The sequence below is a fragment of the Manacus candei genome, unplaced genomic scaffold, assembly GCF_025592945.1.
Source record: "Manacus candei isolate 608988 ecotype Guabito, Panama unplaced genomic scaffold, ASM2559294v1 h1tg000009l, whole genome shotgun sequence".
In the NCBI taxonomy this organism is placed as follows: Eukaryota; Metazoa; Chordata; class Aves; order Passeriformes; family Pipridae; genus Manacus; species Manacus candei.
In genome coordinates this window covers 7,677,483-7,703,775 of record NW_026138057.1, presented here as the reverse complement: position 1 = coordinate 7,703,775, position 26,293 = coordinate 7,677,483, and the positions used below count along the sequence as shown (strand labels likewise).

Genomic DNA, 26,293 nt, shown 5'->3' with positions numbered 1-26,293 from the left:
CCTAATTTCTTCTTTTTAATGTGAGTATTTAAACAAACTGGGCCAAGTACATTATGTCTTATTCATAAGCAGCTTAACCTGTCCAGTAGTAAAAGGAAAATGGTAAACTTTTTGGAAGTACCTATGAATTTAAGGCCAATTCATTCTGTTCCATCCTTTTAAGAATGATTAAATTCTAGGTATTTCAGCCTTTAAGTGATACATAGTAGATGTTGATTTAACATCTGTTTAAGTTCCAGTGTGGTTGCTACAATTTCATAGCTTTTTCAGCACAAAAAAAAATAAATGTAAATGCTTGTGCTGATTTTGAAAATATTGAGCTAATTAACGTTGTTGGGTTCTGTACAGATGGCAACCTTAATATGAACAACATTTATGATAAGCCTACAGAAACGGTGCCTAGAGCAACTGGATCATTAAAAAAAGGATTTGTTAAGCATTATTCAGTCTTGGTGCTGAATTAATAAATAAAGGATTAAGGAGTAGTTATGTGAGACTTTAAGTACAGAGCGATAAAACAAACTCCCGCATTTCTATGGTGTATATTTTATCCTAACTAGATGCAATTTACTTAAATAAGGCAATTTAATCAGTATTTAGTAAATTTGTCATTCGATATTGTAGAATCTTTCATCATATTTCGCTTTAATCAAGAAAGGTAACACCTGTGGTTTATTCACAAAAGCTTCTTTTGTTCAGTGAACACCCGCAGGCCATGAAGCAATTACATTTGTTGCTTGTACCAAAGGAGGAGGCACTTAAATAGACCTTAGTAGGGATAGATGAGAACTTGCAGACTTTATTCTTTTGTCCAGCACTGAGATTAGTTCTTATCGTAGCTCAAGAAGGAAGCCTCTGAACTGAAAAGAAAAGATGGCAATGATTTAAAGTTCTTCTTAAGTTTGAAACTTTGATATTGCTGGAGGTGATGTGAATACCTGTGACCTTAGGAAAGTTCAGCCTTCATCTGCTCCCAGCTGACTGTGCGTGCTGATGTGCCTTGAGATTGCAAGAGATTCCTGTTTGTACGTCCCCAAAAATCACAAACCAAAACTGCACCAAAACAAAAAACCCAAACCGCAGTAGCCCGTCTTCGTTGAGTTGGGTTTGGGGGTGTTTTTGAGGCAGGTAATTTAATCTGTTAATTTTGTTTGCAGTATATTAGTTTTCTAGTATGCCAGTTAATGCAGCGCAGGGTTCCCGTCTTTTGGGTTTGAAGACAGTGAGAGTAATCAAAGAAAAAAGTTTGGTGTCATGTAAAGCTACCAGAAGAGTATAATTATTTGGTGATTCCCCTTCCCCATTTCATTAATGTTTTATGCTTTAAGTGTGCATCAAATACCTGCCCTGTACTTCAGTCTTGCCACTTTAACTGAGTAAATTCCAACAGCTCTGCAAATTTAGCCAGTTTGTCGCAGGGAAAGATGTTATTTTATCTGAGGTGAAAGACATTTATTTATGTGAAGCTGCTGCTTCAAGCTCAGTTGTTCTCAGGGACAGTCTTGCTCTCCTGGTCTGTCTGCTCCTGTGCTGGAGCCTGGGAAGGGAGAAGGGGAGAGTCGTGTCTGATGGTGTCTTTTATTCCCACACGTATAAGCTGCCCCGCAGACAACCGGTTCTGCCTGAGAACTGCTGCTCCTTGGAAATAAATCCTCGGATAATCTGCACAAAACCAGAGGCACAGGGGTTGCTCAGGCAAAGGGAGGAGTCTGCAGACAATCAGAGGTAGCTTTTTGCATGAACCTGCCCTGCTGAGGACTTGCTGGTTCTGCATGTGACCCACTGCTCTTGTGAGAATTCAGTTGTTGGGCTTGTGAGACCTTCACATCTTAGTTCTGGCCTGTGTGTGGGGGAGAGCAGAAACATTGCCCAGCCCAAGTTAATGCTTCTCCCATTTGTCACTGTGTTTTTGTATCCACAGTCCCTCTGTGTGCAGTAGTGGCAGCTGTGCTTTCAGTTGTACTCCTTGGATACAAATAATTTTGTCCATGTCCTGTAGATACCAAAATGCAAGGCTGTGAATTGTCACACAAGTGGCTTTCCCTTTGCCTTGGGTTTTTGGCAGCAGCAGCCTATTGGTGTGCAATTTATATACTCTTACTAAAAATACAGGTTTTCAGCAGTTCATTTTTTTCTTTGGTTAATGTATCTTATTCCAGCTAGGTTTGCACAGCTTTGCAGTGTTTTAGATTGGGTCCTGATTCTGCAAAGGTTGATACTCCAACTGAACTTTATTCCATGTGAGTAATTCCACTGAGATCAGTGATATGGTGTAGAATGGCTTGGGGCATAAAGCCTTAAAGGATTCTGGCTTTAGTCTTTATTTCAGAGGGGTTTAAACAACTTTTGTTTGATTTTTTTTTTTTAATTGTTATGGTTTGTCACTGGTATTTGGTTTTACATTTTCCAGTAATTCTTGTGATTTTTATTGCTTGTCTTAATTCCAGGTTGTAGTGAAGTGCCTAGATGGTGGACAGACACCACACAAAGGTATTACAGTGCATTATCTCTGGATGGATCATACATTGTGACAGTGCCCTGAACGACAAATTTGGAGGTATAGGGGCCTGTCATACCTTCCACGGAGAAAAAGTTACCTTAAGTGGTGAATTTCAGGATGTAGGAAGATACTTTACTGCAAATGTTCTACCTGGAATGCAAACTGTGAACATCTTGTGTAGACAAGTAATTATTCCTAGTGTTGGAAGTAATGTTCTGCCATTGCTGGCAAAAGCAATTTAATGTATTTTTCATACTTCTGCAGCGTGGCAGAAAAACGGGAAGTGTTCTAGGAAGTGTTTGGATATACCTGAGTTATGAGTGGGTCTTCATTTTAAGTAATAAAAGATGAGCTTCACATTCTGCCTGTGAATTTGGGGAAGTGAGAAAGCAGAGGAACCAGTACAGCTGGGAGTGGAACAGAAGTGATGCTTTTTCAGTAACATGAAATGTTAACCTTGGTTTGCCTTTTATATTTAACAAAAAACCCTCTCCCTTTCGTAGTAATTCCTGCTTCTCCTGTGTGTATGTCTGCTGGGATAGTCTTTCCCAGTGCCAGTAGTTTGATGGATGGCTTGGAATTCCAGTAGATGCTGGACCAGGAGAGTTTGCACCAGAAGGGTCAGGACACTGCTCTGTGTTGTGATATACACCTGAAAAACACACTCATGTAAGGTGTGGACACAGGGTGGGTACACTGCAAATAAGTGAAGATGGATATCCAGCTAATCTGCTGGACATCCTAGGTAGGCTGTGTACCATGGAATTTTGGAGGAAAATGGGAGTCAGTACATTCTCAGAGACCTACCAAAAATATATGTCCATGTGTGATGAGATGTATATTCCACACAGTTCCTTTGACTCTGGATAGAGTCTTTTTAAATTTTATTTATTTTGAATTGACTTCTGGTTGGGTTTTTTTGTTTGCAAATCTGCTTGGGTGGGAGGAGGGCCAAATTCCTGAAGGTGAAACCAGCTGGTCTTCCCAGAGGAAGGCCTTCCATGCATGTGCCAGCAATCTGATAAGCCTACAAAAGAACAAAGGTGACAGACAAGCTGAATCTGGAATTCCTGTATGGAAGGAGTGGCAGAACAAGAAGTAAAGGAGCTTGATTGAACTAGTGGATCAGTTTAAAACAAAGGAGGTGGCCTTCTTTTATACAGGACACTCTGGAAGGAGACCAGCAGGTTTCAAAAGGGTTTAGACATATTGCTGCTCTACAGCTCCACTGTCGATTCTAAAATGAGGAGGTTTGTGCCCTCTGACAGGTCTGAAGCACCTTTCCTGGCTCCCAGAGAAATACAGGGAGGAGACAGACAGGCTCACATGTGCTTTCCATGGCCAGTATCCCATTTTGCCACTATCAGAGACAAACCACTGGTTCTCAATCCGTAGCTTATACATTTGCCACGGCTCAGCAGAGGGGCTCTGGGAATAGTGTTCCATCCTTGGATCCTGCTCTGGGAACACCACGTGGGAGCATGGCTAAGCAGGAGCCTAAAGGGCTCATTAAAGACAAGGTTCCCAAGAAGTGTTCCCTGGCCAGACACCTCTGAGTACAAATCACACTCCAACTACATTTTCCTCAAATGGAGGGCCTGGGTTTTTACAACCAGACTTTACACCAAGAGTGGCATTTCATTTTGTTTAGTCTCTTATCCATGAATTCTCTTTATGTAGAATATTGTATTTATGAGTCTCTGTGGCTTAATTCCAAAACATTCATGTTTATACTGCTCAAACTCTGAGTTTCACTTGAAATAATTTATTTATTTAGCTAGTTTCCATATTTTTTTCTCTGAATTGTGGTATTAATAATGTTTCAAGTACATACATGGTTTTGGAAAAATGTATGTTAATTTAAAGTCCATATTAAATATTATCTAGATTATGTTGCTTCTTTTAAATTATCAGCCTGGTTTAGAATTTTAGAAACAAAACCCAATTAGAATTATTAAGGATTTTATTTGGTAATTTATAAGAGGTTATTTGCATCTGAAATGTTTTCAAGAAAACCTGACAAAATAGTGTTTTCCCTTCCAAGCAGAAATCTTAGTTTAAGACTTATAGGAGCAACTTTTTCATATCTGAAAGCTTTGTACTCTCATTTAGGTAACTAATACAGCTCTGTTGCTATTTCTCATTTTGTCATTGAGTCAGCCAGTGAATGCCATGAATCTATGGTATGTAATATAGTTAATGCATAATATATATGGGCAATGAAAGGTCTTTGTCATATAGTATAAGGTCACCATCATTAATTTTCAAATTATAAAAAGGGATTTGCTGTTTTGTGATCATCATTACTGCAATATAATGTGTTGTGGATTCTGCCTGCACATAGAATGAACTGTGATCTTAATTAGAACTTTGACAAGCCTACTCCGATAAAATGATGAGATTATTCGTAATTGATGTCACAATCAATTACCAGCTAGTTCATCATGAATCTACTAACAGGTCTAGCCTTGGTGCTGGCCCCAGGATGTTGATGAGTGTGTGGCTGCCCTGTTCATGCTGTTACTGCGACAGGAGGGCAGATTTTCAGTCAACATCCTAATGACCTCTTTTGAAGTCTATTAAATTAATGACCCTGTCACATTGGTCTAACCTCTTACATCTTCATTTTGGATTTTTTGTTGCAAACCATTGGTTTTTGAGCACATGATAGAACAGATACTTTGGAGCACTCCTTCTCATCCCTCCAAATCTGGCAGTGTGTCTTACTGGATTCGCTAAAAAATCAGTTCATTACACAGTCATGAAATACAGAGCTCAGAAATCAGAAGATACGGTGGTGTGAGGCAAACTGTGCTTAATGCCATTCTGTTCTCTTTTCTTATTACATTTCAATCTTGCTCAACCATAGGTGCCTAAAGGACATGTTTGGTTAGAAGGTGATAATCTCAGGAATTCTACAGATTCCAGGTGCTACGGACCCGTTCCTTACGGACTGATAAGAGGACGCATTTGTCTTAAGGTATATATATATATTTATAGTATCTAAAAATAGGTGCATGAGTACATTTTTAATGGCTGGGTGTCAGGTATTGACAGTTGCCTCCTTAACTGCCTGGCCAAAGCAGATGTGGAGGAAAGCATGGACACACCAGCCACTTGCTGTGAAAGGATAACTCAACAGCGACGGGGTTTTTTGGAGGGAGGACTTGTGAGCAGCACCCTGAGCACTCGCTGCTCTGAAAGCTGAATGAATTATTTCACAAGCAAATCCAAACCTGATGAAAACACAAATACCCTGCTGCACAGATGTACATCCCATCCTTAGTTTGATTCTTGCCTCTGGGCAAGAGAAGGGCATCTCTGTATTTGTATTTGCATCTCACTGTTTGCGTAGCTCTCCAGTCCAAAAAACAAAAAAGGTCCTCTTTCTGGGACTTGCACACCTACTTTAGACATGTAGACTGGCCTTGCTGCTTTTTAAACTAAAAAAAGTGAAAAAGCTTTAACAGTGATGAATATTGCACTGTATAAACCACCATGGTTCCTTCTCCTGTTTTAACAATTCTGCAGTTTTATGTCACACTAAATTACTTTTTCATATTATCTGCATTATTAATTTACTCTTTTACCGAAAAGAAGAAAGTAATACAACTTCCTCTCAATGAAAAGTTTAATCTAAGAAAGAAGGGAGCATGTATTACAGACTTATGCACCTGCTTTTAGAAAGCTGGATTTAAAATTGTTCAATCAGACCAATAAAAAAGGTTTTCTCAACACATCCACAAAACCATCATTTAACACACGCACAGGGAAGATTGGATCCTTCCAATTTAACAGTCTTATATTCTTAACTTACAGTATTTATGAACACAGTTTGGGACTTACTTAGCCTAAAAAAAAGCAAAACTAACCTTGCAGCTATTGACCACAATCAGTAATTGCTTAGTAAACCTCAAACATGTCCCCCTCAGCCCTGCTGCCAAGTTTTGTCTGACCTCTGTTCTTCCTGGCCAGCATTTGCTCGAGTTCTTCCCTGGTGTTTACTGAGGGCTCTCTGTCCCTTCCCTGCACTGTTTGCCTTCCTGTGTACACCAGAGGGAAAAATGCTGATTCCAAATGGGGCTATTTTTATGACCCCAAGTTTTAGCTGGGATTATTAACTGCTAAGATACAAATGCAAAAAAAAAAAAAGCAGATATGCTGACACTCCTCTTAATGAGAATGTGGTATTAATAATCTGACTGAAAAAAGATTTCTCCAAACTGGTGTACAGGTATAGAAAAACTGCTGTTTGCTACTGTGAGGGGACTGTTGGCAAATACTGTATATACCAAGAACCTGTCTATGGGGACAGCCACAATTAGTCACAGTTTCTCTCCACACCAGTAGATTTGTGTCCAGCTTGTACCCTGACAAGGAAGGTGTTCGAGAGACTTTGTTGAAGTGACTGTCAGGACTGAACCCTAAGTAAACTCTAAAATGAGTGGAACTTACACACAGATAATGCATATTGAAGTACTGCTTTAGGACTCCAGAACGTTGTCTGTTAAAAGAGATAGTCAGCAATCACTTGATAATCAAAATAATGATTTAACCAGGTTTAATTGCTGTTGTTCTATGATGGTGCATAGAGTAGTGGTTATTTATCTTTTCATGAGATTTAAGTACATGGTGCTTAACAAAAGCAGAAATGAGTTTAATCTTCAAGTGAGTGTTTATAGTGTGGGTTGTTTATGGTAATTCCCATCAGAGTACAGTGATCTGTGTGTTGCTATTGAACATTACAGTGAAAGGCAGCAGAATTCAGTCTGCATGGTGGGGGATGGCAAATCAGGAGACCACTGGCCAAGAAACCTGTGTGTGCTTTCAGTGGAGATTCTGGAGGTTTGGCTTCTCCTTCATGAAACACTTCTTTACTGCCTTCAGAATGGAAGCTTTTGTGGCTTTATCATGGAGTGGATTTTGGAGAAGCAGATGCCTCTCAACACTAAGTTACATTTCTAGGAACGGATGCAAACAAACCCAAGGCTAATTTGGAAGTAATTTCAAGGATTTCAGCAGAAGAGAGTGAGCTTAGCCATCCTAAGTTTGTCTGGGCAGCCTGTCCTTGGTAGAACACAAATGTTTATCTGTGAAATTTAGACAGAAGGTTCTCAGTCACTGTTGGTGCCCCAGATTTAACCCACAGGGAAATAATTATCTTTGCTCCTTTCCCTCCATGCCACCATGTCCAGTGCCACTCCTAGAGGCAAGTTCTTTCCATAAAGGGACCACTGAAATCAAAGCAGCTGCAAATTCAGTAAAATCCCTGGGAGTCCCCCTTTGACAGAGCTCATGCTTCATCCTGTCCTAGGTAGGATATCCTGTGCATTCCCTGGATTTAGGCTCCATGTCAAAACTAGACCTGTAGTGTATCTTCAAAAGAGCTAGTTAGCCCCATTTATGCCCCGTCCATCAGATCAAATCTATCTGTGTAGGCCAAACCAAAGAGGGCAAGTAGCTGCTAATTGGAATAGCCAGTCTGAATGAGCAAGTCACAGTCAACTTCTGTCATAACTTTAAAGGACTTGGGAATTACGACACAGTGGCATGTCTTTGTTTCACAGAGGAAGGATTTCCATCCCATTTCCAACCATGAGTATTTTTTTCTCAAGTTCTCCCTGCAGGCAGAGTACATAAAACACCATTTTCATTCTAACTCTACCACTAAGATTACTGCCATGAGTTTGAAGCTGAATTGTCAAAGCAGCATTTAAAGCAAATTTGATTACTTACACTAAAAGAAAGTCAAGTTGCAATAGGTGTGATTTGAGTTGCCTGAAAGGAGATTTGTGCTGTAGTGAATGGCCCAACAAACTTCCTTCTCCAGGCCTTTACTCAGATCAGCTTAGATTTGTAATATGGGATATTTCTATTTCCTTTTACTTCTGTTTGCCTTCGAGGCCAAACAAAGACTTGACACCCAGCCTGCAGCCAGCACAGGCCCTCTGGACAGCCTTGGATTCCATGGCTTTGCTTCTAACCAAGATCACAAATATCCTTCTGCTGCTGGTTTGTATCTCTGTAGATTTGTGTGGACCTTAAAATAGCTCCCTGGCTGATCTGCACAGAGAGAAGGTGTTACCTCTGTGCTTTTGTGTATCAGCAGATGTTCCTCGTGCTCTTCCCTCCCTGCACATGCCAAACCCACGGGTGTTCCCTAAGGTACTTGCACAGGGGAGCTTTGAGCCTTTTGCTGATCCACAGAACTTGAGGTCCTGAGTGTGACTCACATCCTTCTGCCTTGCCCAGGGCCCAGGCCCAGTCCAGCTCAGCACAGTGCTGCAAGGGGCCTGTCAGAGGCGAGCCCAGGCAGCTTCCAGCAGTGCCCAGGCAGCAGGAATGATGCTGTGTCCTGCCATTCCCATCCTTAACTCTCTCTCTGCCCCTTCTGTCATGGTCTTCAGTGCTGGGGATGAATCATAGGGTTAGAAATAATTGAACCTTGGCACTGTGCTTCCTCTTTGAAAGGAGAAAATTCCTTCTTCACTCCACACAGAAAGCAGCAAAGAGTCCTTCTGTGCTGGGGCTGTTCCATTAACTCAGTCACAGAGTAGGTGGCTGTTCCTGGACAGGGACTGTGTACCTTCCTCAAGATCAAATTCTAAGGAAAAATGAGCAAGATAAACATAAGACTGACAGATGCTGTGGGAACAAGGTAGTGCATCATCCTTCTCTGTCTAGGCCCCTTCACCTTGGGCAGGGGCTGTGAAATTTTTATGGGATTAGAGCCACAGAGGGCATTCATTCTTCAGCAGCATCTTTCCCTTCTTCCTGCTGATCCCCTCGTGCCACCTTTGAAAGGGGGTGTGAAGAGACACAGGCAGTCAAGGGAGACAAAGGACAAAGTGTAAAAGAATGTCCTTGGTTCCCTGTTACTTTTTTTTGCATCCAAGACCATCCTACATGTAATTAGTGAATGTCCAGAGCCAGGTACTCCTGGGAGCTCTCATTATTATGAACAACTCTATGGTTTTTTTGTAGAGAAGTTGTTTTGTTGTTGGTCAGCATCATTCTCTGACACTTGTGCTTGGCCGTGAGTTGTGCTCTTTGGTAAATAACTGTCCCCTTCTCAGAGGAGGCCCTTGCTCAAGAGCCCTGATGGTGGCAGGGCCTCCACCCCTTTATACCTCTTTGCATGGTATAAACTTGCCTATAGATATTTTTTCCCCAATATTTGGTGTTTGCAGTTCAAAGGCTCATCTTGAAAATACAAATGTCCACCTCACAACCGGGAGGACCCTCTGCATGGTGTTCTTTTGTCACCCATATGGATCAAAGAATATATACCTTGTCTTTTAAGTCATGAAAAAGTTTACAAGCTAGAAAACTGTGAATTTGAAAGATATTTTTTAGGAACATATTTATTTCCAAGGCTGAAAACAGCAACGAAATTTGTGAGGCTCTCCATAGCAAAGCGTGCCCTGTATAAATGAGTGTTGTGTCTGGCCACTCTGGAATGATTCCCTGTGAAATACAGTGTTTATTACTCCCCATAAGAGAAACATACGGGTGAGGAAAGTTCTTTACCCTCTCAACCAAAGAGATGCTGTTAATGAAACAATAACAACAATAACAAATGAAAACACTGAACTTTGGAGTTGTGATTAAAATCTCTTGTATTTTATTTTACAGCTTTGGCCTCTGAATGACTTTGGATTTCTCCGTGCAAGCCCCAACGGCCACAGATTTCTTGACGATTAAAAGATTTAAGTTACTCTGGCCGATTTTCGTAATATTTTCTACTAAAATTGATGGAACTATTTTTGTTTAGAATAAACACAGAGATTACTTGACAGAGATGTCTCTTTCTGAGATTACATCTTAACTTGAAAGTGGGAGTGATACAGTGCTGTCAGTCACCAAAAATGACAGGCTTCTTGCTTTCTCTGGTGAGTCACAGTCAGTGCTTGGGTTTATTAGAAAGCTTTGGGTTTTTACTACAAGCCAGGGTTAGCACTGACTGTTACCAAGGGATGAAAAAGGCACAGTGTTGTCACCCAGCCAGAGCCCCACACAGACTCTCCCTACATCAGCATGCCAGGATTGGAACTGAACACCAGGGGATTCTGGATCTGCTGGTCACTCACAGGTGGTTTGTAGGGTTTTCCCTGCCCAGTGGATTGTGTCCAGTAGGGTCAGAGCACAACTTCCTGTTTCCATTTGCTCCAAAGTGTGCTCTGCTCCAAGCTGACAAGGTGATGTGGATGCAGAGCCCCTGGACCTGCTCCTCAGCACTGGGACAACCAGCCTGTTCCATGTGTGAGCCTCTGCCCCTCTTTCCTGGGCTCAAGTCCTTGAGGGGATTTAATGAGGTTAAATATTTAGCTTATAAATAGAACATGTTCCTGTTTCCCATTCCTGCACCTTGCTCTTCATTATCTTCAAAGCATTCTCACATTTATGCCTCCTGATTGAGTTTTGTCATCTGAGCTGCCGAAAGGATTTAACCTTGGAGGAAGGGCCCAAGGGACAGCTGATAGAGGCTGAAATGGAAAGATCTACTTTGTTGTTTGCTGGAAAAGAAACATTGTTTAGATCACGAGATACATTCCAGTGGTAAACAACTCGGTGTTCTGCTTTGGAGGTGTTTAGTAACCAGCTCTTTGGCTTCAGAAGGAAAAAACAGCCAACCTTCATGTCTGCAGGTCTGTGTCAGCAAAGGGGCACCTGACAGTTTTAAGCCTTGTTCTTGTAGTGCCCCCCTTTTCTTTAACAGAGATTTCCTCAGCAGATGCTGCCACTTGTTTGTCCAGGCTTTTGAAAAGTTTGTAACAGTTAATGAGCTTCATTTAAACAATCACTGAAGGATCTCGATAACAAGTGAACACGTGTCACAACAAACCAGAGACACATCTTTGGTTTCGCTCTTGAAGACACTGTAATTCCCACCACATCGACAGGAGAGAGTGTAGAGTTGTTCATCTGCCAAAAAAGGAAACAAAAAAGCCTTTAGTGCTTGAGAAGAATCAAGGATTTATTTTGGATTTTGTTCACGAAGCTGCTCTTAGTTACAAATAACCTCCTGCTGCTGGATTGTAAATACCAGTACCTGTGCTACCATCTGTAGCTCAAAAAATTACCCTTAAAATGTTACACCAAACAACCAGGGGCAGTGCAGTCTCTTTAAAAGAACCCTCAGTGATAACAAGGTGCACATCAGAGAGTCAGATATTAGAAATAAAAACTAAGGGGTGTCATATCTATGACAGACCAAGGATGCTTCCAAAACAGATTGCTAACCCAGGGAACAACACGGAACAGAGGAAAGTAGAGCAGATTTTTCTCCTCACAGCTTAAAAGTAAAAAAAAAAAAAAAAAAAAAAAAAAAACCCAAAAAAAAAAACCAAAATAAAAAAACCCAACCAACGAACCAACCAAAAAGTAAAAGACAAAAAAATCAGCCCTTCATTCCAAAAGCAAGAAAATGAGAAAAGCCAGAGTAATAAAAAGGAGGGAAATAACATGCTGTCAGATAAAAAAGAACCTGTATGGAAACACCTGCATTCTACCATCACAGAAAGAGCAAGAAGATGCACAAGGGGCTTGGGAAGAATCTAATGACTCAATGATACTACAAGGGGTGAAAAGTGGTATTGCAGGTGAGGATGGGGGGAAGAGATGGAGCAGGAATGTAAAACAAGTGTCACAGGAAGTTAAGTTCCAATTCAGGTCATCTCAGAGAGCAAACCAGCTTTATCTGAGGAAATCCAGAGAAAGCAGAACTTACAGTAAGACAACAAGGGTGTAAGGTACAGAAAAACCAGAAAACATTTGCAGTGACAGTGAAAGGCACTGGAAGGAGAGTAAGGCACATTCATACCTTCATTCCAGGACATGTCCTCAAGGTAAACTTGTTCATGAAGTGGCCATTCTTTTGTCAGGTTATCTGCTATAAAGCAAACATGACAGTGTTCAATCCTGCCAACATACAGGTCCTTATTTCTTCCTCATAAATTAAGAGTTTTATATACCTGAGAGTCAGTCTGGTCCCTGCTAGAGAGTCACACCCAGACACGGTATGAGTTAAAAATGCAGTTCTCTAAACTTTTAGTTTCCATGTATCTGCACAGGCTGGAAAATGTCCTCTTGTAACCAGGAGAAGTAAATGGTGGTGATATATCACTGAATTAGGACACTGAAACCAGTACTTCTGCACTTCCCAACACTGTGAAATTAGGGGCAAACTTCTGTTGGGATGTCAATGCCCTTCAAAAGCCTGGCCTGTAACTCCAGTTCCATGAGCTGAAATGTCTCCTTACCTGCAGTTTTTACTAATTCATGGAATGGCTGAGGTCAGAAGGGACCTCTCAGGATCACCCACTCCAACCCTCCTGCACAGGCAGGGGCAGCTGGAACAGGTTTCCTGGGATGGACCACATCCAGTCACATTTTAAACATCTCCACAGATGGAGACCCCACAGCCTCCTTAGGCAACTCATTCTTTTCTTTAGGAAGGAGAAGCCACATAAAAACCTCCAATAAGCACCAAGTGAATGTTGGGGATGAGAACACCACTGAGATTCCTGCAAAAAGATACTCCTTACAAAAGATAAATGAAAAACACTTGTAGGGGAAGACTAGTCCAAGTGTTCTTTTCTAATAAAAGTCTCTCAGCACAGAGAGAAGGTCAGTTCTGGGCTGCACCTGTGAGATCTGCTGCCACTTGATCCCCTAGATCCTTCCAACATTGAAATGGGAAGTGTACAATGCAACTCACAGCACGAAATGCAAAGTGTGCAATACAAATTGGGGTTTTTTCCATTTATCAGCACACTCATATGTCACCTACAAAATTCACAGCAAGTTCTTTAGCTTGATAATGTGAGATCTTGTCACAGAGTTACAAGTGAAGCCATAAAAGGTAAAATTTAAAAAGTAAAAGACATAAACCCCTTACACAGACCCTCCCAGCTGCTGCCTGACACCTGAAAGCTCCAGCTCCCCCAATGCTGTAGTTTAAAGAGCTGATCTTCAGCACATCCACAGAAATGCCTCAGGTCTGGCAGGACTCAGGAGCTTGGTGCTTATCTGAGGTTTAAATGAGGTTGTTATTGAGGAGGAAGGTGTTCCCTCTCCTGGACCAGTGAGTTTTTAAGCCCATTTAATGCCATGGAGCGTTCGAGAGCATCCAGGGTTTTCTATGGCTTTCTAGGAAAAGTTAGCAGGGAAAGAATTTATTCCAGAACTACTTATTGAGCACTTGCTGAAAAAGTCAGAGGCCCAGGTTATGTTATTTTAATTCCCAAGAGATTTTCCAACCTCATCATTACATTGCAGAGGATTCTAAATGCTTCCCAGCTGCTTCTGTGTAACTTTGCTCTGGGCAGAAAGGTAGAACTAAAGGACTTTGCAGCCCCCTCCTCCAATAACAGCCCCAAAAACTGCCCATCTCCAACTTTTGTCTGATCAGGAAATGGAGTGTTTCCTTCTTCATCACCAAAAACCAACTGACTGTTCTATTTTCAACTGAGATGTACATTACATGTCCTTGAGAACGAGCCTCATCTAAATTAGTTTTGATGAAGGTGATTAAAACAAATGAGACACTTTGGAAATAATGGCAGAATTAGTACAGCCTCTTTGATTTACCTTTGCTGAACACCTGTAAAGAAAAAGTCACAGTGAAAAGAAAATTAACCCGCTCAGACCCAATACTTTACTGCTGTCAAAAGAAAGGGGGAAAAGCAGGGGTGTAATGATGAAAGAAAACGGGAAGATCCAGCAGTTATGTGGAGCAACAACATTTTCCTCACACCTGATCAGAATATTAGTTAACTGCATGAGATGTTGAAAGTACAATAAAAGGTCAGATGGTCTTATCTCATGCTAAATATTTCTGGGAGTTTGCCTGGTATGAGCTACAGAACAGGAAGACTGGAATGGTGGACATCCTGAAAGCACCCACAAAACCAGTCTGAGGCCTTTCCTCCACCAGGCCTTGGAAAAAGCACATTTCTCCTCCTTTTCTTTGAGGAAGAAAACAATAAAAAAGCAGAGATCAAAATGAAGTTTTCCTACCTACCTACCTACCTTTGGCTAGGGTAGGAAACCTCCCAGGGTTTCCTATTTGGAATTAATGAAGGATTTCACTCAGAACAACTTTTATGGGGTTGGTGGTGGAGGTCTGGGTCATGCCTTGCTGGGAGAAAATACAGAAAGGGCAGATGGTCCCTGTGCCAGCATGAAGAGAACTGGTTGCAATGCAAAGTCATGAGGACAACATACTTCAGGTAAAGTAACTTGTGGATCACAGAACCACAGAATCATTTCTGTTGGAAAAGACCTTTAGGATCATCGAGTCCAACCCTTTAAGTAATGAAGAAGGTGGCTGAGGAAAAGTTTGCTCTCTCTTCTATTCCAAACATGATACAATATGAAGCCCAGGGAACAGAAAATCAACAGAGCTTTTCTAATTCATCACTGCAATTGTAGTTTTGAAAATAAAAAACCCCTAACCAACAGGCAAAATTAATCCTTCTCGCAATTCCCAGCCTGAACAGAGATTGTTATTCCTCATCCAATGGTCAGGTCCTGGGGGGCATCAGGCACAGCATCACCAGCCAGTCAAAGGGTGTGACTGTCCTGCTCTGCTCTGCACTGGGGTGGCCTCACCTGGGATCCTGTGTTTAGTTTTGGGCACCAAAACATAAGAAAGACACAGAGCTATTAGAGAGTGTCCACAGCAGGGCAACAAATATGGTGAAGAGTCTGGAGGAGATGCCATGTGAGGAGTGGCTGAGGGCACTTGGTGTGTTCAGCCTGGAGGAGACTGAGAGGAGACCTCAAGGCAGTTACAACTTCCTGGTGAGGGGCACAGGAGGGGCAGGCACTGATCTCTGCTCTGTGGTGACCAGTGACAGGACCTGAGGGAATGGCCTGAAGTTGTGTCAGGGGAGGTTTAGGTCGGGTATTAGAAGAAGGTTCTTCCCCCAGAGGGTGGTTGGGCACTGAACAGGCTCCCCAGGGCAGTGGGCACAGGACCAAGCCTGACAGAGTTCAAGGAGTGTTTGGACAACACTCTCAGGCACCCCTGCCTCCTGGGGTGTCCTGTGCAGGGCTGGGAGCTGGACTCAATGATTCTGATGGGTCCCTTCCAACTCAGCATATTCTGTGATTCTATGAAGTCTGACAATCTCACTGGTTATCTCAAAAGATGTAAATTTTCAATTAGTACTCTTGACTTGACCTCACACATAATCCAGGAGCTGCTCCTGTCAGGCAGTTTTGCACACTGCATTTATTTACCCGTCTGGTTCAAGCAGGAGAAACATATTTTCCACAGTTGGACAAAGCTTTTTTATTTTCTAGTTCTAGTAAATACATTACCCAATCTAACACACCTTAAGGCAACAAAAACCAGATGTGGCCACTTCTTGAAAAGCAGAGGCACAGCCCAATATGAGTTTGGGGAGCTTACAAGCAGAACATCTGATCTAATGGCTCTCACAGCGACTCCTATTTCTTGTGCCCTTCCTTATTTCACCTACACCACTGTTATTGCAACCACAACTCTCTCCTTAGGGGTTCTCTGAAATAAACTGCTGTCCCATTGTCACTCCTTTGCCAGAGGGGGTTATTTGAGACTGGCATTGTCACCACTAGAGTTATGGGGTGACTCACAGGTGACATCAGCTCAGAGTTGTACCTTCTGAAACACATCCCTGAACACACAGGGGAAAATGTGGAGTCCTGCTCACCCAGCACAACTCCTGAAAGGGACTTTAATTCCCCAGCAGCACAGCCTGCCTGGCTTTGCCATCTATTGCATTTGTCTGACAACAAGAGGTGAAAGGATTCTGCAGCTCCATTGTCTCAACTGCAGGATCTAAGAAAACACTGGCAGGCTCATCAGAGAGGTTTATGAGCCTGCAATTCAAAGAGATTAAAAGGGAAAATCTACTGAGATTCTTTCAGGCTACAGAACAACATTAAATAACTATTAGCAGCTTGGTTCAGTAAAGCTTTACTAGAGCCCTTGCTGGGTCATTCAGAAAGTGTAAAAGAGGAAAGGTATTTAAGTTTCACTTGAGGATACAATAAATATTTCTTGGGCTATTTGAGGCTGAGTTTTAGGGAAAGGGTTGCAAGCAGTAAATGGAAATTTAAGCCCTTTAACAGTTTATGGTAATAGTAAAAATAGTCATAATACTTGAAAGATTTTTCTAGCTCTTTATTCTTAGGATTTGTTTTTCAAACCAAACAAATAATTAAAGAAGTTCAAGATTTGTAGTCAGTCAAATACCATTCATGGTATTTGCTCAGCATCAAAATCACCACAAGTACTCAAAACTTCTATGTTTTCAGAAGTCAATATTTTCTAAAGGCTTTTCAGTTTTTTAACAATTATTTGAGTCTTTTGACTTAATTTAAAATAATTACATATTAATTAATTTGAAATGAAAACAATGTGTTGAGAATTTTCATAACAAAAAGATACGTTTGTTATAAAAATACCAAAAAAATATTGCTTCACTTGTAGCAGATGAGATTTAACTCCAGAGAGTTAAAAGGCTTGTACTCCAGCTGAGGGTCTACTGCTGTAAAATCCAAGGCTGGAGAAGGAATATACACTTCTGTCACTTACAGAGGATAACCTAGCACACAGAAAAACCACTGGTATGGTCAGAGAAAGCTGGATTAGTGAGCAGATCCTGCAAAATGAGCTATTTTAGCTTAACTATGAAATTTTTGTTGTGCCTCGCTGCCTAATGGGAAGATACAGAGGATGGAAGCAGATCCATTCTCAGGGGCAACTGGCACAAGCTGCAACACTGGCAATTCCAGTTATTCCTGCAATTCCTTATGCCTAAAAAATTACACAAGAGCAAAAGGAAAATTACACTGGAACGTGTAATTTTAGAAGTGCAATTTAAAAACTGAAAATCAAAAGGAGGCACGTGCAGATATGTGAAAACTCCTCCTGGTGATTCTGCCCCCCGCCCTATAAACCCTTGGAGCCCACAGGAAAGATGGAGAGGGACTTTTTACGAGGGCACAGGACAAGGGGAAATGGCTTCAAACTGAGAGAGAGCAGGTTTACATGAGATATTAGGAAAAATTCTTCACTGTGAGGGTGGGGAGGCCCTGGCACAGGTTGCTCAGTGAAGCTGTGGATGCCCCATCCCTGGAAGTGTCCAAGGCCAGGTCGGATGAAGGGCTGAGCAACCTGGGCTAGTGGAAGGTGTCCCTGCACACGTCAGGGGGGTTGGAACTGCATGGTCTTCAAGGTCCCTTCCAGGCCTTCTATGATTTATGGACATCTGTGTCCATCAGCACGTGAAAACATATTATCCTTCACAGAACCTCACAAGAGTCATACCCCCTAGGTTCTTAAATTTTTCCACCCAAAATCATATGCAAAGCAACTGGTTTTAGTGTCAATCCCATCACTAGCTTTGAATTATTTGCTACATTAATCATCAGAAATTAATCTGTCACTGATTTATTGATTTAATTTTGTGACCTTTCTGTTAATCATTCAATCATTAATAATTAAAACATAAAAATCCATCATTAATAATTAAATCATAAAATTAACTCGTATTATTATCTTAAAAATGTGAGTGTTTAGATACAGTTCCTTTGTCCATAAGTCAACAAAACCCCACAAAAGTTGTGGGGCTGCTACTCAGAGGGACCTCAACAGGATACAGAAGTGGGCTGGCAGGGACATCAAATGGTTCAACCAAGATTAAGTCCTGCTTTTGGGATGGGATAACCTGCACCAGTAAAGGCTGGGAGACAGCTGGCAAGAAAGCAGTTTTCCAGACAAGCACCAGAGGGTCCTGATGGACATTCAGGCTCAACGGGAGTCAGCAGGGCACTCCTGTGGCAAAGGCCAACCCCACACGGGGCTGGCCGAGCAAGAGCAGAGCCAGCAGGTCAAGGGAGGGATTTTTTTTTTTCCTCTCTACTCCACTGGAGAAATTGCATCTGAAATCCTGTGTCCAGTTTTGGTGTCCCCAGTCCAGAGCCCTGCCAGATGGGAGTGAGTTCACTGGACTGCCAGCATGCTCAGGGGCTGGGACACATCAGACAGGAACACAGGCATCTCATTCCCCACAGCTGCTACAGAGCAGGGTGGAGAGGAGACTTTTCAGAGGTGCACAGAGGAAGCATGAGAAGGGAAAGGCACAAGCTGCAGGAAGAGTCCTTATATCTGCCTTGATAGAAGAAGAACATGTTTTGGCTGGTTTGGGGGTTTGGTTTTTCTACTCTGAGGGTGTTCCAGCACTGGAACAGGCTGCCCAGAGCAGCTTGAGAAGCTCCATCCTTGGAGACACTAAAAACCAGGCTGGAGAAGGTCTGAGCAACTGCTCCATGGACTTGCTTTAAGCAGGAGATGGATCTAGATGGCCTAGGATGGTCTCTTCCAGCCTACATGATTCTCTGATTCTGTGAGAAGTTTTTCTTCTTTCCAACTGTGTCCCAAAAGCATGAACTTTCAGGGTTCAGATGACTCCTAATATGAAACTGTAAAACAGGTTTTTTTCCAGTCACTGAAAACCTTTTGGTAATGATCAGTGTCAAGCTTGATTTTAACTGCATATTCATCTTTTTTAAAATGGGATACTGAACAAAGAATGGAAAAATCTGAGAAGAAAATCTGTTGACAAAAAAAAAAAAAGTCTATTCTTAATAGGTAAATTGTTACACAGTTTTTCTTCCACCCTCCAAATTTTTCACAGGGACTGCAAGATTCCCCATTATAATTCTTATATGACAAAACAATGAATTGGAAAAGTTTTCCCACATACAAAGAGGCAGTTCTAGTAAGATTTCTAGATCAGAAATGCTTGGATAAATATTTGAGCCAAACCTCTACACAGTTTGTGGTTTGTCCCTTCCCGTTTGATACTGTGGCCTGAAGGCACAAAAAAATTAGGAGATTATTGGGAAACCTTCAGAGAAAAGTAGTATTAAGATATAAAAGCACATTCACTTGTTACTCTCAGCAATTCAAACAAAAAAATTTAAAACCATAGAGCCCCACAGAATTTCAGCTTCTTGGAACTTCTCTGGCTACTGGATTTCTGAGCCAAGTAATTAAGATTTAGTTAGTATAGCACAAGAAGGTACATACAAATAAACAAACTGTGAAATGGGGAAAAGACTCCAGTGCAAAGAGCTTCCTGCTGATGGGCAGCCACACACACACACTCTGGCATCCTTCAGATCCTCCTTCCTAGGCTTCCTTTGCATCTTACTAACCTGCTGTATTATCTCTCTCATCACTATTCCCCTTAGCTGCTGTCTCCATCCCTTTGTTTCTGTGAGCTTTTATGGCAGTGTCTACAGAATTTGTCTAGAATCATGACTTCAGAAGCAGCTTGACAGGCATTCAAAGAACTAGAATTTATTTCACCATCATTCTGCTGCCAGGGAACATGCTGGAAAGAATGCAGGAAGGCTGCACATGTATGTTATGTGTGGCTCAGTCTGGAACACTGGGACCCTCTGGGATAAAACACATCTATCCCATTACCATCCCATTACCAAACACTGGCAAAAATAAAGGTACAATTTGTTCTCTTTATTTCTGTAAGAGACTACTAACTAAGTCTCTTGAGATGGTTTTCTGAAGAGTTCATCTGGATGCAAAAGAATCTCAGAAACTATTGATAATCTTCAAGTTACTCTAGAATAAGTTTTGTCAAAACTAATTTATAGCAATGTCCTTAAATTCCAAGGGAAAACAAACTAATTGATTAAAATCTTGATGTAGCTCTACTTCAGTGGATTAACCTGACCCAAGCAAAATGGAACTTCATAGTCTGGATTTAAGCTTTCAGTAAAACTCACTGGATACAGAAAAGACTCCTCACTTAATCTCTAATTTCTTTTTTCCCGTGCATGTACAATTTGTGAAAACAGAAGACACAGCCAGCATTACAATGCTAAGAGTACAACAGGATGAGAGCACTGGGCAGGAGGAATTCCTGTTCTGGCATCACAGAGATGAAAAATAACTGAGATGAAAAAATTATCCAAGTCTGCTCACTTAACAAATTAGCCCAAGATCCAATTTTTTTCCCGTTCTTCTAAAACATTTATTCGACGACTCTGTTTTTGGCCCTGCCCCCCCTCTTCTCCCAAAGCCACAGGAAGCCTGAAGTGCAAGATGATTTAACTGGAGGATTCCTGCCATGGATATCCAGCTCTGTGTCCCTCTCTTTCTCCCGCAGCGATGCATATCTGCGGGATGACTACGGCTTTGTGTCTCCGAGGCCCGGCCCGCGCGGCGGCAGGGGAGTTAAAAAATCAGCACAAGAGAGAAAGGTCTGATGGTGTGCCAATGGACAATGGCAGAGAATTCAATAACAAGCTGCAGAGACAGTGGGCTTTTATCAGACACATTCAGAAGTGGTGGTGGCTACACGTCAATGCTGGAGCCGAGTGTGTTGCTGCCGAGTGCGACCGAGTGTTTTCCCCACAGGCAAGACACTATTATTGACTCCCCCCATTAACATGTAGGGTGGATATACATTTATTGAAGGTTCTAATGGAAGGCTGAGGGACTCCTATCCTGAGGCCAGAGCAGAAAGACAGCCTATCACTTCATGTAATGGTAGCCCATGTGTGACAGACCTGACCTACATTTCCCCCCTTTCTTTCTCACAACAGCCTGTCACTGTTTTAAGAAGCTATTTTCTGAGAGGTACAAAAAGAAATGCATGCTAGAGCTGCCTAGTTAATGTGTTATATTGGAATATTATTTATAAACCTGCTTTAAAAGGACTAGTTTAGACCACAAATGAATTATGAAAGCTACTGTAACACAGACACAACGAAAAAGAATGAGTCCTAATGATTCAGGAGTGGTTATAAACCCACACGCAGTGAACACTTGGATTAACGCATATCTAAGACACTGCAACAAAATGGAGTACAAGACTTGAAAGTAAGAACAATTAATGAAGCTACCTTCATAAAATAAAAAGGGCTAAGGCCTGCAATCAGTATACATTTCACAATAATCCAAGCCATTAGGAATAATGCCCCCTAACGTTTTGTTGGAAGCCATTCAGTGGTTTCAGTAGCTAATGTATGTGGAGCAAGAGCTATAAATAATGGATTTCCACGCTGGAAAGTAGGACAAGAGCGAAAGAAACATTTGGTTCAGCACTAGACAGCATTTTAAAATACCATCTACCTACCACTCCCAGCCCCTGCTTATTTAAAGAGCTGCTGCCACTACAGCCCTCCTTGGCAGGAACCTACCACGCTGCTGCAGGTCATACTCTTTTTTTGTCTCTTCGTTCCCTAGAATTTTCCACGCTTGATCAACTTCCAGGAACCGCTGCACGCGCTCCTCCACTTCTCCTGCCGGCACATCTGCCTCCTGCTTGTCTGGGTGATACTGCCAATCAAAAGGGAAAAAAAAAAAACAGATGAAAAAGTTGAGGGGAGTGGAAGTGAGGAGGGTGGGAGAGCAGCAATCAATAACACATTTGATATTCAGTCAGAAGGACAGAGGAGAGGAGAAGGTCTGGGCTGAGGTGCCAAAGGAAGGGGGATGATGGCGCCGGGCACAAGAGGAAGCTGCCAATTTAATCAGCCCCTGGAATGGCAGTGGAACCACCAGTGGCACAAATGTCACCACGAGCACCGACGGCATTTTCTGGATAATTTGCTGGTGGAATCGTTGGTCTTATGGGCAATTTACCTACCACAAGCAGAGATAGGTACCTGCAGAGGACCACGACACGGGAGCAAGGGGAGGTGCTGGAGGTGCTGGGAGCTCTGGTCCCACCACACAGAGCTGGTTTAAACAAACCCACCAGTGTTTAGTTAAGGCTATTGCAGATAAACTGAATGCTGCATTACATGGGCCGAGCTTTTTTTGTGACTTAAATGGTAAATAAAATATACATGATCAAATATAATTTATATTACACGTAATTTTACTTTTGAAAATATGCTTCAACATCTTTAATTTCTTCCAGTTCAGCGAATCAATAGCCCTTCCAAATATTTAAAGTCACGGATCACTGGTTACAGAATTGTGTCATTTTAGTTAAGAAATGGTTATTCAAGGACATGGCTGCAAGAAATCCCGCGTTAAACAGGCAATAATAATTAAAATAGTAACACATTTTCTTTACCATTTGCTCTGAGCAGAACACTCTGACTTGTAGTTCAAACGTCTACTGAAAAGGAACCCTCAAAGCTCCATTGTCCTGTAGCTTTAATTCAATGCCAATAATCTTTTTGGATATTTTAAATTGCTCAGTCTAAGTGATGGACCAACAGGAATCAGCATTTAAAATGAGGTAGTTGCAATATAATCACGCCTATCAGCTGATAAGTGTGTTATAAACCAAGATATCCCTTATCCTGGAGTTGTAACCACCCTTTATACTGACACCAGTTGGGGCACTGAAACTTAGAACATCTGTTCTACAAGTGTTTAAGCAGATTTCTGATTAAATTAATTTCTCTGATTTAGTTTATGAATAATTTTGGAAAGGAAAGAAGAGAGCACTAATATCATGTGTGCTTGATAAAATCCAAAATGTAAAAGGACCACTTCTCCTCTGTATTTGAGACTGAACCTCACACTTGCTGAAAATATGGCTGAAGTACAGTTGTGATCCATAAAGGTTCATCCCTTTTCTGTCTCCCCAACTGAAGATGACAAAAGTCTAAGGTGCAAACAAAACCAAAAACATTTGGTTATTGCATTTAGTCATTGTATGCTAAATAGATAACACTCAGATGCTTGGATTGGCCACAAAGACCACACCTCCTCAGATCAGCTTCTTACAAATACATGGAAACATTACTGACCAATTGCCCACAACAGAACTAGGAATACTGGCTTCTCTCCTGCCAAGAACGTTGAGAAAACACTCCCACAAAATTGGTCACACTTCTCCTTTGTTGTACCAAAACCTCATCTGATGGGTTTAGCTTTTAACTCCTTTCCTATAGATTTGGCAAATTTAAAATCTTTGTTTTATATTAGAAAGATACAATTTCATGTAACTAGTGTCAACTACATTGTAGGGAACCTACTAATTAAAACACATTTCTATGTTTATCTATTTGTCTCCATTTTGGTCTCCAAGCTTTCTGAACTTATTTGCTCCTTCCTCTGTTGGGTTTTTTTCCTCTATTGCCATCTAATGCCTTTAGCAGACTACACCTACACTAAGAAAAATCCTCAAACCTCAGCTATTTTACTCTAATCCTCCTCCTTTTTTTTTTTTCCAATCCCAGTGATCCCATTTCATCTGAATTTATGTACCTGCTCTGACTGACTCTCTTTTCCTACTCTCCAGCTCGCTGATCAAAAGCCAAGAACGCTTGTTTCTAGCAAAAATCCAGTCTTGGTTCAACTTCCCATGCCCTTCTTTCCTCTCCAAGACAACCAATGAGGTGTCCTCTCTGCAGTTGTTTCAGACCTTGTTCAGCCAGCTCAGACACAGAGGACTGAAGTTCAGAGGGGGCACTCGAATGTCCTCCATTAACCCTTCAGACATCAACTGGCCACGCTCTTTTTTTTGTCTCTTCCCTCCCTCTTGATCACCACATTCTTGCTTGTGGTGCTGCTCCCTCTCCTCCCAGAGCAGCTGCCTCAGCAGAGCCAGGGGTTTGCTCTGGTGTTGAGGGAGTTGACACATGATGGACGTTTCTGGTCTCCTCCCCTTTTCCCATCCAGCCTTATATTTCTGGGTTAATCTCGGCCGCCGCCGCGCACGAGCTCCGTAATGAAAGCAGACAGGCCTGTTTTCTACTCCACCTACCTCCTTCTACTCACTCTGAACTACTGCTCATCTCCCCCTCCGTGCAGCCAGTAGTAAATTTTTACTCCAAATGTTAGAGCCCCTCGGTGTCTCCTGTGGTATCACTTCTCCAAAGCTGTGCAAATGATCTCCGTGTCACTCACGCCCACCGCCCGAGCAACGCTCTCAGCCACCTTACTGGATGCATTTCAATCTTCCCACCTGCATATGGGTGACAATTTTAAGCAGCAATACTTCCACAAAAATAGCTTTTGGCTGAGCACTCATCCCGAGCACTGTGTCCAAAAATAATTTTTACTAACACGTTATTATTTAATAGGACTTCATAAAAACAATAAAGGATCTTTTCCCAAGTCCAACAGAGGCAAGGGAAAAGGAAGAAGGTTGGAGATAGATGCCCAAGCTATTTTTCCTTTATTATACCTGTACTAGAAGTAATTTGCTAACTGTCCTCCATTACTAAAGACTGGAATTTATATCACTTTACATCATATATCACTTCATATAATATGACGCTTTGCAGTTACTGTGAATGTTAAAAAGTAAACCAATTGATCATGGAAATGTATTAGTTCACCTGTTACCTATAAAAAATTACCTTACACACACACACAATACCACTGCTCCCTCCCCTGATGTTTATCTTCAATGTCACATTGTCATAGTATTTCTTGAGGACTCCGGTTCTCGGTCCAAGAGTTATTCAAAACCAAATTCTTAGGGTTTTCAATTGCTTTAGCTGTTGAAATCACCAAAAAAATTTGAAAACCTCGAAGTCCAAAATTTGAAAACCTTGAAGTTCAAAGCTCAGATGAAAAACACACTTTAAACAGTATCTGTTGGAGACTGGGTGAAATGGGAAACATTTTCCTTGGGAAACAGGAAAGCAGGCTAACACAAACTTAACCTCATGCCCTTTTCAATTACAGTATCATTATTGTAGCTTTATAAAACAACTGTATTCAACTGTCTTTATTTTTAATATCCATCAGACTGTACTTTTCAGCAGGCTGGATACAGTGAGAAACAAGGTATCACCTGGCAAACAGGCTCTAAAAAACAGATACAGGTTCAGTTCATCCTTCTACAAGTATTCGAAAATTTAGAAATTTTTTCATGGAAAATTTTTTAGGTAAATTAACTGTATTTCAATATGCTCATCTACTGCCTTTGATACCTGCTACTGAATAAAGAAAAAGCAAGTAAACGAACCTTTTCTGTCTCAGAATAAAGGTGTTAATGTTGTTACGTTCACCAAATAATTAAAGCTGTAGACTCTATGAAAATTCCTTCCAAAACATCCATTTTATTTATGATATTCTTACTTGTACATTGTCCACACTTGATTCCAAAGGTATGGGAAGATGAAGACTGGACATTGTCTTTTTGTGAAGAGAGGGAAAAATTGAGTACAAGCACAGAGAACGTCGGCCTACTGTACTATTTTGACTTTTGAAGTTATTTAGAGTAGTTGTTGATTTCTTAGATATTTACAGATGTGGCTTAAGTGCTGTGGTCACGTGGCCAGTTTAAGGAATTTTGTTTTAGGGATTGTAACTGCTTTCTTACAAAAATGTTACAATTAGCCTTTCAGGCCCAGGGCGTCTACAAGAATTTGGAACACACCACAGCAAACTCAACTGCTACCCTCTGCACTCCTGCCTACTTTATACTCCACGGAGTTCGGACCCTTCCGTGCTTCAGGAACTGCAAAAATCAATCCCTGGAAATTAATACGACCACAGTTAATACCTGTAATGGTGTTACACCTCAGTAACACATCAGTGGACCCTGAGAACTCTCCCACCACAGGATGAGAAGCTGGCTGAGCTCTGGTTGAGCAGAGCTAAGGGCCCCGTCCTCCCAACACTCGGGCGAGTTCCTTAACTTCGTGCCATAAATCTACCGGGGTCGACTGCTTTTAATCAAATTCAAATTAGCAAGCAGAAACCCTCCAGTTAAATCAATTTAATGCACGTTTCTCACTGGTGCTCATGAACGTATTTTTCCGAAGACATTTACGGCGCCCAGCGAGAATCAA

General features: G+C 41.6%; 2 protein-coding genes across 6 annotated transcripts in view; one reads left to right on the top strand and one right to left on the bottom strand.

Moving 5' to 3' along the window:
* IMMP1L (inner mitochondrial membrane peptidase subunit 1) overlaps window positions 1-10,222 on the top strand; it is a 32,223-nt gene extending 22,001 nt beyond the window's left edge. For 2 of the 4 annotated variants that reach the window (XR_007902656.1, XR_007902655.1), the window contains exons 5-9: window positions 1,598-1,725; window positions 2,164-2,240; window positions 2,448-2,490; window positions 5,370-5,480; window positions 10,136-10,222. Coding sequence is in view for 2 of the 4 variants with exons in the window: in XM_051776875.1 (XP_051632835.1) it covers window positions 1,598-1,725; window positions 2,164-2,240; window positions 5,370-5,377 (213 nt within the window). In the remaining 2 variants the exon portion in view is untranslated. Of the gene's footprint in view, window positions 1-1,597; window positions 1,726-2,163; window positions 2,241-2,447; window positions 2,491-5,369; window positions 5,481-10,135 lie in introns of those variants that run through there. The other 2 variants (XM_051776875.1, XM_051776876.1) reach the window with 2 other exon arrangements.
* The window catches only part of DNAJC24 (DnaJ heat shock protein family (Hsp40) member C24), a 36,169-nt gene continuing 19,977 nt past the window's right edge, over window positions 10,102-26,293 (bottom strand). The window contains exons 3-5 of one of the 2 annotated variants that reach the window (XM_051776880.1): window positions 21,725-21,863; window positions 12,324-12,392; window positions 10,102-11,425 (exon numbers count right to left, since the gene is read on the bottom strand). In XM_051776880.1, coding sequence (XP_051632840.1) covers window positions 11,301-11,425; window positions 12,324-12,392; window positions 21,725-21,863 — 333 coding nt within the window. In that variant the 3' untranslated portion in view covers window positions 10,102-11,300. The remainder of the gene's footprint in view (window positions 11,426-12,323; window positions 12,393-21,724; window positions 21,864-26,293) is intronic. The other variant, XM_051776881.1, reaches the window with a different exon arrangement.